This window comes from Phaseolus vulgaris, chromosome 5, assembly GCF_000499845.2.
Source record: "Phaseolus vulgaris cultivar G19833 chromosome 5, P. vulgaris v2.0, whole genome shotgun sequence".
NCBI lineage: Eukaryota > Viridiplantae > Streptophyta > Magnoliopsida > Fabales > Fabaceae > Phaseolus > Phaseolus vulgaris.
The window spans coordinates 40,497,494-40,511,575 of NC_023755.2; the positions used below are offsets into that span (position 1 = coordinate 40,497,494).

The 14,082-nt window shown below is 33.8% G+C and overlaps 1 protein-coding gene across 4 annotated transcripts; it reads left to right on the plus strand.

Annotated features, from left to right (window-relative positions):
• The first annotated feature begins 4,760 nt into the window (after window positions 1-4,760).
• LOC137836059 (protein TOPLESS) lies at window positions 4,761-13,694 on the plus strand. 4 transcript variants are annotated; one of them, XM_068644876.1, is made up of 26 exons: window positions 4,761-4,988; window positions 5,491-5,627; window positions 5,746-5,925; window positions 6,020-6,133; window positions 6,201-6,359; window positions 6,869-7,046; window positions 7,142-7,265; window positions 7,378-7,487; window positions 7,595-7,760; window positions 7,878-7,987; window positions 8,082-8,151; window positions 8,258-8,331; window positions 8,433-8,528; window positions 8,604-8,699; window positions 8,851-8,978; window positions 9,101-9,335; window positions 9,420-9,581; window positions 9,656-9,748; window positions 9,934-10,080; window positions 11,213-11,323; window positions 11,419-11,598; window positions 11,680-11,808; window positions 11,893-11,988; window positions 12,163-12,351; window positions 12,433-12,599; window positions 13,244-13,694. In XM_068644876.1, the coding sequence occupies exons 2-26, from the start codon at window positions 5,548-5,550 to the stop codon at window positions 13,446-13,448; spliced, it is 3,399 nt and encodes a 1,132-aa protein (XP_068500977.1). In that variant the 5' UTR covers window positions 4,761-4,988; window positions 5,491-5,547; the 3' UTR covers window positions 13,449-13,694. The 4 variants fall into 4 exon arrangements, with proteins under 4 accessions (XP_068500977.1, XP_068500979.1, XP_068500980.1 ...); XM_068644878.1 differs by having other exon boundaries at window positions 4,791-4,988; window positions 7,444-7,487; XM_068644879.1 differs by having other exon boundaries at window positions 4,801-5,387; window positions 7,444-7,487.
• The last annotated feature ends 388 nt before the right edge of the window (window positions 13,695-14,082 follow it).

Sequence of the window (14,082 nt, forward strand, 5' to 3'; positions counted from 1 at the left end):
TCATTAGTATTATTGTTTATGTAAACTAATTGTCACGTGATTAATGGATTTATTGTAGAACAGTAAGATAAGTATGATTCAACGTGACAATTTTGTATTGTTAATTTACTTTTATAAATTCTTATTAAATCAAAACATAATTTAGAAAGAAGAAGAAGAAGAAAGAAGGAAGGAGTTGAGGACACGCGCTGAAAGAGCGAGTGGTATTCGGTGAGGGCAGTGGAGGAAAGAAAGAAGAAGGTGAAGAGGTATTTTCATAAGCGCTTGAGACAGAGAGAGAATGTGTGGGGCCCAGCTGAGGCATGTTGCACGATTCCTTTAATTTGTACCTTCTCGATGTCATTTCTAAATGGACCTCTCTTTTTTCCTCATCTCATCTCACATTCATTTTTTTTACGTCATCCATTCATTTATATATTCTCTATACATTAGACAAATTCTCCTTATCTCTCTACCCTAAAAAGTCGATTTTATTTTATTTTTTAATTTTTTTTTACAAATATAATCTTATTTTTAAATAATCTTAGTTGTACCCACATTTTTATACCTCTCTTCCAATCATAACACTTTTATTATTTTTTTAATTATTGTGTTTCAGATCCGTTAGTTTCTTTGAGAATGTTTGAGAGAAGATTCGTTGTATTTAAAATTTTATGTGTGAATATATATATATATATATATATATATATATATATATATATATATTTTTATTGTTGTACTCTATTTTTTACTTCATTGGTTTTTTTATAGATTTTTATGAGTTCTATAAAAAAATATAAAATAAGTGAACAAAAACACAATCACAACCACTAAAAATATCACAAAATTTACCCAGCTATCAATGTTCATGACCAACTATAATCATTTGATAATGAAAAAGAAGACATCACACTCTGAATCGTATTCAAAAAAGTATTGTAAGAATTAAAAAAATTATGAAGGTGCAGAAAAAATGATAAGAATGTTATAACCAATTATATGTAATATGGAATTTTTTTTAATTCATCCAATTATTTGAAATACTTTTATTTTAATTACGAAAATTCTTAATATTATCATTTATATCAAATTGGTGATAAGGATGTTATAAACAATTATATGTAATATGGAATTTTTTTTCTCTTTAACACCTTATCATGTTGAACTTTAGAGGGTATAAATAATAATAATAATAAAAATAATAATAATAATAATAATAATGTTGTTGTTTTGATGTGTGTGTTTTTGAGGATTGGTTGAAAAGTGTAGTGTGTGGTGGTGAGTAATGTTGAGCTTAGTTAGTGGTTTGTGGAGTCTACCTCACTTCCACACTCTTCTCTATTAATTCAATCTCCTTCGAATCTTTGCCTTTTTTTTTCCTCTTTCTTTCCTTTGGTAAGTGCCTCATTTCCTCAATTTTCTTTTTATAAAATCCAAAAGAGTGTTGTGATGGCAATAAATACATAACGTATAAAAGCACTTATTATGTGTTGCTTTATTTGGTAGGAAGGAAGAAAGGTAGGGAAGGCATGCATTTCAATTCAAATTGTGTAGCATGGCTTCTGTCATTATTATTTTGGCCATTCTTGTTATGGAGGATTTTAGAGGGGCCACTCCCATACATTTTTGTCAACTACCTTTTTCTCCTTTCTCACTTCAATCTTCATTCTTCATTTCATAGTATATAAATGGATACAAATCTCGCCTTATGAACAGATTTTGTAACATAGAATTGTACTTAAAGTTCATTTCCTAATATATGATATTAAAGTCATATAGAGTTTATCACAATAAGAGTTTTTTTGAACTGATCAAGTCATCATTATCGGACTACTGCCAGACCATTCATTATGTAGTATCACTATAAGAAAATCATTGAATAAAAACCAATTTTTATATACAAAAAACAATTAGTTGCTATTGTAACTAAATTAGATACCGTTTCAGAGACTAAAAAAATTTTGGTTTATAAATTAGTTTCTATTATTGTTAAATGGTTTATAAATTGGTGTCTAATTAACAACCAGGGTTTTTGCTACCAGATTTAGAATATAAATAATTGGTAGCAAAAACCTTGGTTGTTAATTAGACACCAAATTATAAACCATTTAACAATAATATAAACTAATTTAGAAACCAACATTTTTTTAGTATCTAAAACTGTTTCTAATTTAGTCACTATAACAACTAATTATTTTTTGTCTCTAAAAATTGATTTCTATTTCGTGATTTTTTTGTAGTGGATCACGTACAAGTTAACAAGTCTCGAAGGTGTAATAATATATAAATGAATATAAACCTTACCTTATGAGGAAATTTTGTAAGATTGGGTTATGCTTTACCTTTCAAATATTTTTGAATAAAAAAATGAATGTAGCTGGTAAGAAGAATACATGCATATTTATTAATATATAAATGCGCGATACTATCTCTCTTCTTCATTCCATAGTATATCATGGGTAAAAATCTCACCTTATGAACAAATTTTGTAAGATAAAATTATACCTAAAGTTCACTTCCTAATATATGATATTAATTAAAATCACATATAAGAATTTTTTAACTATCAGATCGTTATTAGACCACTCAACCTATAATATCACATAGGAGTTGATAAATCTTGATGGTATAATCAATGTAAAATTGAATTATGCTTTTATTTTCTACTATTTTCAATAAAAAAACAAATGTGACAACCAATAAGAATACATGCATATTAATTAACGTATAAACATGTGAATGAAGCTAATAAGAATACATGCATATTCATTAACCTATAAATATTTATATGTGAATGAACAAGTGGCAGCTAATAAGAATAAAATGTTATGATTGGTTAGAAACAGCTTAGTGCATTATCATATATATCATATAAATGCATGCCACTTGTTTGCTTATTTCTAATGCTTTTATGTGTTTTTGCAACTTCAATACATTTTCATATTATAATATTTCTATTAATTAATTATTTATTATATTATTTCCTTATCACATAAATACATAAGTAAATTAATTAAGGCTTAGGAAACAATAATAATATAATTTATTATAAATAATTAATGCCATTATAGATTTTTGAAATTATATAAATATAATATATTAAATGCTGGACAGTTGCCAAAAAACCACTACAAAATATCTTTTTTATTTCATAAAACGCATTTTCTTTTTAATTTAATATTCTCACCATAAAATAAAATAAAAACTGTTAAAAGATATATAATTATTCTTAAAAGTCTCATTTTTTGACAGTGCCAGCTAGATTTGTTCTCTGACCAGGAACTTGGCCTACTGAAAAAGTTAAATATACGCAATTGCTGAATTCAGAAAGTATTATTATTATTTTTATTGAATTTAGAACTCATAATTTAGTTTTGATAATTAATATTTATTCATAAATAAGTACTATTTGTTTTTTTGGATGATTTTGCTGTTAAAAACACATTCCAGTGTTTCAAGATTCATGTGCTTGCTTCCCTTTAATTCTCATGAACTAAAATAATACATTAATTATTATTCATAATCAGAATCATAACATTAAATATTGAGTCAAAGATAGTAGTTAATTAAGCAGACTCTTTCCCAATGGACCACAAATTCAAACCCCATTAATAATCATTAATACTTATTTAATTTATATCTCAAAATATTAATTATTTTATCAGAATTAAGAAAAATAATTAATTACATTGCCAGAATTGCACTAAATACATTCTGAATATTTTTTAAAAGCATTCCCAATTCAACATTCAAGAAACTCTGACAATGATAAACTATAATAACTCATATATTATTTTAAGAAATAAATTTTAAATTTACCTTAATTTTATAAAATTGTCTTTAATTTATTCATTTACATTATAATAAATTAATCTTATCTTTAATTAATGAATTTTTTTAAAATTTAAAATTTTCTAGTTTTAGTTATCTCTATTCAAATTGAAAATTTAATATTTAATGGCATAATTATTCAATATTTTTCTATTTTTAGATAATATTAACAAAAGTGTATTTTATTTTTAATAAAAGAAAAAAGTAAATATAAAATAAATTCTAATTGAATTAGCGCATTTTATGGTTGGTTTTGGGAAAGAGGTGAACGTACACATCTGACAGGGACAATAACCTACACACGCTCTCGCCACACATTAAATTCACTTCACTTACTTTATTAACTCTCATCTCGCGAATCTTTACTCCAACTCGTATCTCATATCGTAATATATCGTATCGCAATCATGAACTGTATCGCCGTATCACGTGATACAATAAGTGCCATTTCTCCGTGGCAGACACCGTAATATTCCCCAAACACTGAGCCCAAACACTTTTGGGACCCGTCCGAGAAACTTTGTCGTTACCCGGGGGGATCTGAACCCAGTGAAAATGGCTTTCTGGGAATTATCCCCTCCTTCGCCCAAATATTTTCACTAAATTCTAACCCTACGATCTCCTTCTCCGACCAGTGAAAATCTGACTAAATCTACTAACGGTTCGGATCAGATGCAAAACCCTAGGTGTGGGAGTAGGTAAACATCACCCTCCTAAACTTTTACACCGAGCCGAAGGACAGCTGTCAGCTCCAGATTCCGAGCCGATAATTTAGACAAAATGAAGCCGGCTTAGTGGGACCCACACGAAACTGAACTTGAAAGATAAGCCAGTGTCGCTCTCTTATAGCTTATCGGGAATGGTGATAACCCGTATCAATAAGCACGATGGCTTATCATCTCCCTTCCCTGTCGCGTCTTATATAAAATAACCTATTTGAGCAAGTTCATGTGTCCTATATATATATATATATATATATTGAGAGTGAGAGAGAGAGAGAGATTGGTAATTAGAGATAGAGAGTGAGTGTTAGGACATTTGTTGCAGGAGAGAGAAAGTGGAATAGAAGAGAAAGGTTTGGTCTTTGGTGTTGGGGTTTCTCTCTCTTGTTGTGGTGTGGTGTGGTGGTGCGTTCTATATTCGGGGGACCTTGCTTCCCATGTGACTGAGGGTTGAAGGTGAGAGCTTCTCCAAACCCTTTCTCTCTCTCTCTCTCTCTCTCTCTCTCTCTCTCTCTCTCTCTCTCTCTCTCTCTCTCTTTCAGTTTCCGAATCTGCTGTGTGTTAAAGTCTGTAGCTTTTATGTGTATTTTAATTTCGACTTTTCCTTCTTTTCTTTCCTTTTATAAAACACTTTATGGTTTTTTTTTTTTTCTCTTGCATCTTGGATTCCCTTGTGGGATTAAAGCCGCTTTCGTTCTCAAGCTTTGATCTTATGGGAAACACTCAATTTCTTTTGCCCTTTTGTTTTTGCCCCTAAAACCTTCTTTCCCCGCTCTGTTTTGGTTGATTTTTTCGGACATGGAAGCTCTTCTTTCCTGAATGCTTTGCTGGGGCTAGTCAAATGATTCACTCTCGGTCTTGATTTTCTTATCTGCATTTTTTTGTGTGGTTTTCTCGTACCTGGTCGGCGTGCAATTTCTCTAACTGCTCATTTTTTGAATGTCTTTTTTGTCCGCAGATCTAGTTTATAGTTGCTCACTTTGGTTCTTGTCTGATCGAGGGCGAGGCAGTTACGATGTCATCTCTCAGTAGGGAGTTGGTGTTCTTAATCCTGCAGTTTCTCGATGAGGAAAAGTTCAAAGAAACTGTTCACAAGTGGGGTTATTTCCATTTAAATTTTGTTGTTGTTGTTATTGTTTGTCATCTCTACTAGTGTTGATTAGTGTTTATCACATTAATTATTTGACCAATTATTATTCTTTTTGAATACTAGGCTTGAACAGGAGTCTGGGTTTTTCTTTAACATGAAATATTTTGAGGATGAAGTGCACAACGGTAATTGGGATGAGGTTGAGAGATACCTATCTGGTTTCACCAAAGTAGATGACAATAGGTATTCTATGAAGATTTTTTTTGAGATAAGGAAGCAGAAGTACCTGGAGGCATTGGATAAGTAAGCTCTCAACAAGTTCACAAATGTATTATGTACTTAATATTCTCTTATGAGTATTGAACTTCTGCTGTTTTTTTAATTAATATTTTGGTAGGCATGATCGGTCCAAGGCTGTAGAAATATTAGTGAAGGATTTGAAAGTGTTTGCCACATTTAATGAAGAACTGTTTAAGGAAATCACACAGCTTTTGACATTGGAGAATTTTAGGTATGGATATAATTCGTAGATTGGTTAAACTTGTGTAAGAGACAGAAAGTGATTTCTTTTGTTATAGGGAAAACGAGCAGTTGTCCAAGTATGGTGATACGAAGTCTGCAAGGGCAATCATGTTGGTTGAACTCAAGAAATTGATTGAGGCCAATCCCTTGTTTCGCGATAAATTGCAATTTCCCAACCTTAAAAACTCAAGGTTACGGACTCTCATCAATCAAAGGTAATTCATTTGAAGGTCTAAAATAATGTCAATAAACATACAACTTTATGCTCTACATGTAATAACTTACTGCTATATGTTATAGGCCATAGATTGCTTTTGGTATCTTTGTGTAAAAGTTACAATTGAAGGAGGTCATAAGCTGTTTTCCATGTTTACATTTTTCTGTTTTATTTGGTGTACACATGCTTCATGCTATATTTATCCAATATTCTGACCATTGAAACCCTATTGCATTTTTCATCAGTGATGGGATGCGTGGCACCATTGTAATTTTGTTCATAGAATGTTTTGATTATATCCGCTAATACTTGACTGCTTAGTTCTTGCTTCAATTCTTCTTTTTGTTGGATCATTTTGCATGCAGAGGAGCTTCTGCATGTAGATGGGCTACTGCTTATGCTTTTGCACTGTAAATGCTATTTAAAACTGATTAGATAATCTTATATGATGGGATAACTGAGATTTTTCCTTTTCTTTTTATTTTCCTGTTTCAAATTAAATTTCAGCTTGAATTGGCAGCATCAACTTTGTAAGAATCCGCGGCCAAATCCAGATATAAAAACACTTTTTGTGGATCACTCGTGTGGACAACCAAATGGTGCACGGGCTCCATCCCCTGCTAGCAATCCACTTCTAGGATCATTACCAAAGGCTGGAGGATTTCCTCCTCTTGGTGCTCATGGGGTGGGCTACTGAACTGATTTGGTTTAATAGGAGTTGTATGATATGTTATTATGTTTTGGTTCTTATTATGGTGCTGGTCTCTGTCATATGTATAGCCTTTTCAACCTACTCCAGCACCGGTGCCAACACCCCTGGCTGGTTGGATGTCAAATCCAACAACTGTAGCACATCCTGCAGTCTCTGGTGGAGCTATAGGTCTTGGTGCACCATCAATCCCTGGTATTATATTCTTTTGCTTTCTTTCATTCTTAACACTTAATGACTAGTTGTACTTAGGATGCCATGTTTGGTTTATAATCTTCGAGCCCTAATGTTTTATTGCCTTTTTAAGCTGCTTTGAAGCACCCTAGGACCCCTCCAACTAATCCTTCTGTTGACTATCCGTCTGGTGATTCAGATCATGTTTCTAAGAGAACGAGACCAATGGGAATATCAGATGAGGTAATCTGGTTTCATTTATTGAAACATCTGATATAGTCTTGGAACTCAGAAATGCAAGTTATTTAACTTTCACGGTTCTGCTATGAATCTGTGTTTATTTTGTGCAGGTAAATCTGCCTGTCAATGTTCTGTCAGCTACATTCCCTGGTCATGGTCATGGTCAGGCTTTTAATGCGCCTGACGACTTGCCAAAGACTGTCATGCGAACTCTGAACCAAGGCTCATCTCCTATGAGCATGGACTTTCATCCAGTTCAACAGACACTGCTTCTTGGTCTGCTACTCTTTTAAGGCCTTTTGTTAGTGTTGACATGATTCTTAGTTATATGTATTTATTTACTAATCATGCTGGAAATTGACTGAACTTTGTTTTCTTGATGCAATGTGTCAGTTGGCACGAATGTGGGGGACATTGCTTTGTGGGAAGTGGGCTCTAGGGAGCGGTTGCTCATGAGGAACTTTAAAGTGTGGGATCTTAGTGCTTGTTCAATGCCCTTTCAGGTTGTCCTTTCTCACCTTTATTTATTGATTAACAAACCCTCAGAATTGTTTAGTTTGCACTGACTGAAAAGAAAACTAATCATAATCAATTCAGGCTGCTCTTGTCAAAGATCCAGGCGTTTCTGTCAACCGTGTTATTTGGAGTCCTGATGGGGCTTTATTCGGTAAATTTTTTTTAATTCTTCAAGTTTTTTATGGAGATGTAAGAAATATATATTGTCAGAAGTCAACTAAAGGAATCACTCATTCATGAGTTTTTCTGCTAAACAGGAGTTGCTTACTCAAGGCACATTGTTCAGATATACTCTTACCATGGTGGGGATGAAGCTAGACAGCATTTGGAGGTATATGGGCATGCAAATACTTGTATCATGAAGAGATCTTTTTGCTTAATTTAGGTTTTATTTACCCCTTTTTGTAATTGTTTACTTGTGAACTTTACTAGATTGATGCTCATGTCGGTGGAGTAAATGATCTAGCATTTTCCCACCCCAATAAGCAGTTATGTGTCATTACCTGTGGTGACGATAAGACCATTAAGGTAGGTCTTTCATATCTTGAGCTTAGTTTTTTTATATCAAGATAACATGTCTCTAACTAAGTTATTCAACTTAAGGTTTGGGATGCTGCTTCGGGTGCAAAACAGTATACTTTTGAAGGTCATGAGGCTCCAGTTTATTCTGTCTGTCCGCATTATAAAGAAAACATTCAGGTAGATGTTGACTTTGTTACCCAATGGGAAAATGTTGGTTGAGTTGTTTGTTTCTATATGATTCCTTTATCTCTATTGGTAGAGTGCCCCATAGAAAATCCTTTGACTACGGTACTAATTTGTTTTCTTGTTGAAACTCTATATGCTATAGTTCATCTTTTCCACAGCATTAGATGGAAAGATAAAAGCATGGCTGTATGATAATTTGGGATCTCGTGTTGATTATGAAGCCCCTGGTCGTTGGTGTACAACCATGGCCTACAGTGCTGATGGTACAAGGTCTAAATACTAACCATGGCTATTTGTATTCTAAATCTGAATCTTATTGTATTGTTGAATTATACTATATGTTTTGATCTATTTCTGCTGAAACATTTTCGTGGCTTGAATGTATTTTATAGACTTTTTTCATGTGGGACAAGTAAGGAGGGGGAATCCTCTATTGTTGAGTGGAATGAAAGTGAAGGAGCTGTGAAAAGGACTTATCAAGGATTTCGCAAAAGATCTTTGGGTGTTGTACAATTTGATACAACCAAAAATCGATATTTGGCTGCAGGTGATGATTTCTCCATTAAATTCTGGGACATGGACAATATTCAGCTTTTGACAACTGTTGATGCTGATGGGGGTCTCCCTGTAAGTTCATTATTTTATTACAATTTGGATAGCCATTATCTAGAAATAGTAGTTGCTAATTGTTATATGTTATCTTAATTCTAGGCAAGCCCACGCATCCGTTTTAACAAGGATGGAGCTCTTTTAGCTGTTTCTGCAAATGAAAATGGAATCAAAATCTTAGCCAATGGAGATGGTATTCGTTTGTTACGTACTTTAGAGAATTCTTTATATGATACATCTAGAACGTCAGAAGCCATGACAAAGGTAGACTTGTATAGATGTGATACTTCCCTTTCCTCCTGTTAATTAAACCTAGTCTGACATGATACTTGTGGCAGCCTGCAATAAATCCAATTTCAGCCGCCGCCGCCGCTGCAGCAACTAGTGCTGCACTTGCAGAGAGGGCTTCATCTGTCGCGATTACTGCGATGGTATGCTTATCTTGTCTTTGTATCAGTAGGATCTTATTTACTTGAATGCCACTGTTTTTTTATGATTTATTTTTGTTGCTTATTATCCAACTCCTATCCTGATGTGAAAGCGGATTAGGGTTCTCACTTTAATTGTTATAATGTATATTTATTGTCATTACTATGTGTCAATTTCAACTTACCAGAATGGGGATGCTCGAAACATGGGTGATGTTAAACCTAGAATTAGTGAAGAATCCAATGACAAATCAAAGATATGGAAGCTCACTGAAATCAATGAACAATCTCAATGTAGATCCTTGAAGCTACCTGAGAATGTTAGAGTGAACAAGGTATGTATTTACTAACTGTATTTTTTCTTAAAAGGTGTTCATGTGATTAATCATATCAAGTATCCTTTCCAATTTTCATGGCATTTTAATTACATTGAAATTTTCCTTTTTCGATGAACATGGTTTTAATTTGACAACAAAAGAGCAGCGTATAGGTATTGTGTACATGTATTTCCTTTTTAATATTTCTTTCATTTTTCTATTTGTGGACTAGTAGCTCTTCTATCTGCAATGTACTTTGTGATCAATATATTCATGTCAAAGCCTGGTAGCACATGATGCGTGTAGTAGCAGTAGCAGTAGCATCTGATTGTGTGTGCAGTAGAAGCAGGAGTAGCAGATACAATAGTTGTGCTTGTGTTGTGTGTGTATGAGTAGCAGTAGCTGTGATCTGTGGTAGTAGTAGCAGTAGCTGTGATCTGTGGTAGTAGTAGCAGTAAGCTGTGATCTGTGGTAGTAGTAGCAGAAGTAACAACTGTATGTGTAAGTAGGATTATCAGTAGCAAGAGTGTGTGTGGTGTGGTTTTTAAGAAACCTTCTCTTTCACAGCGCAAGCCTCCCCTCACTACATGTGATTGCCTAATCTCCCTGCCTTTCATCTTCTTACTCGCACTCTTTCTATTCTAATGATTCCTGCATTCCGCTCCCTTGCTTGCACCCCCCAATCAAAAAGAAAGAACAACTCTGGCAATTGTGACGGTTGAACACCGCCTCTGAATAATGATTTTTTTTTATTCTAGCAAGCACACTGTTTAAGAAATAAACACAGATCCAGAGGCAGCACTCAATGCACTTGACACTTACTTCTACTTCCTTACACACTACAGCACCATAAACCAGATAGAAACATAACTAACTCCCCTATCTCACAATAAATGCTCTATGCCACATTTACTAAATTCTCTCCTTGCATTAACAGCCCTAGTTGGTCTTCTGGTCCTTTCTGTAGTAAAACTTTATTTTTGCAATTGGACCTCTTCCAACCCATCAATGTCATGGGTTCTATCATGTGTCCTTCATTTCATTTTACTGATGAATACTATGTTAAGACCACCTTCAAATTTCCGGCTTGTAAGCTGATATCCCCTCCAAAACTGACGTTCTGATTTTACTTTTATCTTTGTTATTACAGATATCAAGGTTGATATATACTAATTCAGGTAATGCTATTCTAGCATTAGCTTCAAATGCCATTCATCTGCTCTGGAAATGGCAGCGAAGTGACCGTAATTCAACTGGCAAGGTGTGGGAACGTGCAAATTACTCTTCAGACATCGCTCTTCTCTAGTCATATAATTGGGAATAGGAATTTTATTCTGATTATATTTATTTTTGTAGGCCTCTGCTACTGTGCAGCCCCAGTTGTGGCAACCTTCTAGTGGCATTCTGATGACCAATGACCTTACTGATAGCAATACTGAGGATGCCGTTCCCTGCTTTGCTCTGTCAAAAAATGATTCTTATGTAATGTCAGCATCAGGAGGGAAGATTTCTCTGTTCAATATGATGACTTTTAAGGTGAGCTATGACCCATGGTCATTATTCAAGACTGCATTTGGTTTACAACTAACCAATTTCAATCTTCTTGGCTAAGTACAGACAATGACAACATTCATGCCTCCACCACCTGCCGCAACTTTTCTTGCTTTCCATCCTCAGGATAATAATATTATTGCTATAGGCATGGATGATTCTTCCATTCAAATATATAATGTCCGTGTGGATGAGGTATCATTGCTGCCCATAAACATTTCCTGCTAAGTCTTTTATCTAAGCAATAAGGTGTTAATGTGTTTTCTTTTTTCTTTGCAGGTTAAAAGTAAACTCAAAGGTCATACTAAAAGAATAACTGGTCTTGCTTTTTCTCATGTATTGAATGTGCTAGTTTCATCTGGGGCAGATGCTCAGGTAATATTGTCCCCTAGATTTTTCTCTGAATTCTATGTTTTCTATGATTAAATTGAATTAAAAGTCTTTAGTGTCTTTTAACTACTTTGTCATCAATTATGGACCCCCTTTGAGCATGCTGTTGGTAATGCATTTCCTCTTCAGTTCTTAGAGCCATTTCTATTTGTTGTGCAGCTTTGTGTGTGGAATACTGACGGATGGGAAAAGCAGAAATCTAGATTCTTGCAACTTCCAGCCGGCAGAACTCCACCAGCTCAGGCAGATACCCGTGTACAGTTTCATCAGGATCAGATCCGCTTCTTGGTTGTACATGAAACTCAGCTTGCCATTTATGAAGCAACAAAACTAGAATGTTTGAAGCAGGTTAGTTTATTAAATTCAGTTTTCTGTTAACTGTAAATAATTAATTTTATTCTTGTCTAATGAATGAAACATAAACTGTAGTGGTTCCCGCGAGAATCAGCAGCCCCAGTATCACATGCAACTTTCTCATGTGATAGCCAGCTCATATATGCCAGCTTTTTAGATGCGACAGTGTGTGTATTTAGTGCTTCAAACCTTAGATTACGTTGTCGAATCAATCCTTCTGCTTATCTTTCTGCCAGTGTCAGGTAATGCTTCGTTTGATAGACTTCTATAACACTTTGGATGATACTTGTCACTAGTTATTAATGATTTTTAGTTTTCTCAATTTTAACTTTTGACATTTTACCAAACATGAACTTATTTGGTAGATTTTTTTTTGAAACTGTGAATTTGGGATACTTTTCCATTTTCTCTTGAAGCAATTGGGTTTGAAGTCATTGAAAATCCCAAGCAGTTCTTCAACTTCTATTCTTGTTTCATTTAGTTAATCTGTTTTTTAAAATCAAAACCTCATTCAAGTTGTGAACATTTTACATTTCTTTGCTATCAATAATATCCTTTGGAAATACATGTTCTTCAAACTTCCAGACCGAATGAATTTCAATTTTAACTTTACACTGGGACAATATGGATATGCAAATATCATTTCATGCTTATTATAAACGATTTTAAAGGAAAATACTTGTATGTTTTACTTCCTTTATTGTTTTCTCTATAAAGAGGTGAAAAGGGAGTTACTCTAAAGCGAATCTAATCTAATTAACATTACTTACAATTCATTGATTCTTCATGAAGATTGTTCTAAATTTGGAATTTGATTGTTTTATATTAACTGACAATCTTTTGTGCAGTACTAGTTGAATACTAATTGCCTCATTGTGCTCTGCAGTTCTAATGTACAACCACTTGTTATTGCTGCACATCCTCAAGAACCAAATCAGTTTGCTGTAGGATTGTCTGATGGTGGAGTTCATGTCTTTGAGCCCCTTGAGTCTGAAGGCAAATGGGGTGTGCCTCCACCCAATGAGAATGGATCAACAAGCAATATGGCAGCTACTTCAGTTGGAGCTTCTTCAGATGAAGCTCAGAGATGATCCATGTCAGCCAAAGACAAGTTTCTTTTACATACTTGGCTTGCTGGCCATTTCAAGAACTAGGTATGTACTTATGTTAATGCAGGACAGTCTCTGAATTAGTTGATCCAACATTTCTCTCTATCCATTGTGTTGTCAGGCCTCTGTGAACACTCACATGCCAGAACAATGGACCAACCTTGTAATTGCCAAAAAATATGTGAAATTTTTCTTCAAGTCTAATGTTGCAGAGGCAGAAGTTCTCAAGTTTGAACTTTTTCTGGTTATTTATTTAGATTGGTTTATCCTAACTTTACTCTTCATGTAACTTACTAGGATAATCTTGTCTTCGGCTTCTCAACTTTTATTCATATATAAATATATAAATTTTTTAAACAGTGTAGTTTCTGATTCATGAAACATGAAGAATGAAGTGCATAGTGATGCATCTTTTTTCTCAACTTCCCTTTCTGAGGCTTTGAAGTTGAAAAAATGTTAATGAGACCGCAGAAAATCTAAGTAGAATTTTTTTATTAATGAATATTTGGATTTTCTATAATGCAACAACAATCTTCACATTTTAAGCCCTATCATGATATTAGTTAAATTAATTAATTATTATTTTTCTAAATAAGCAACTATTATTTTTCTCATT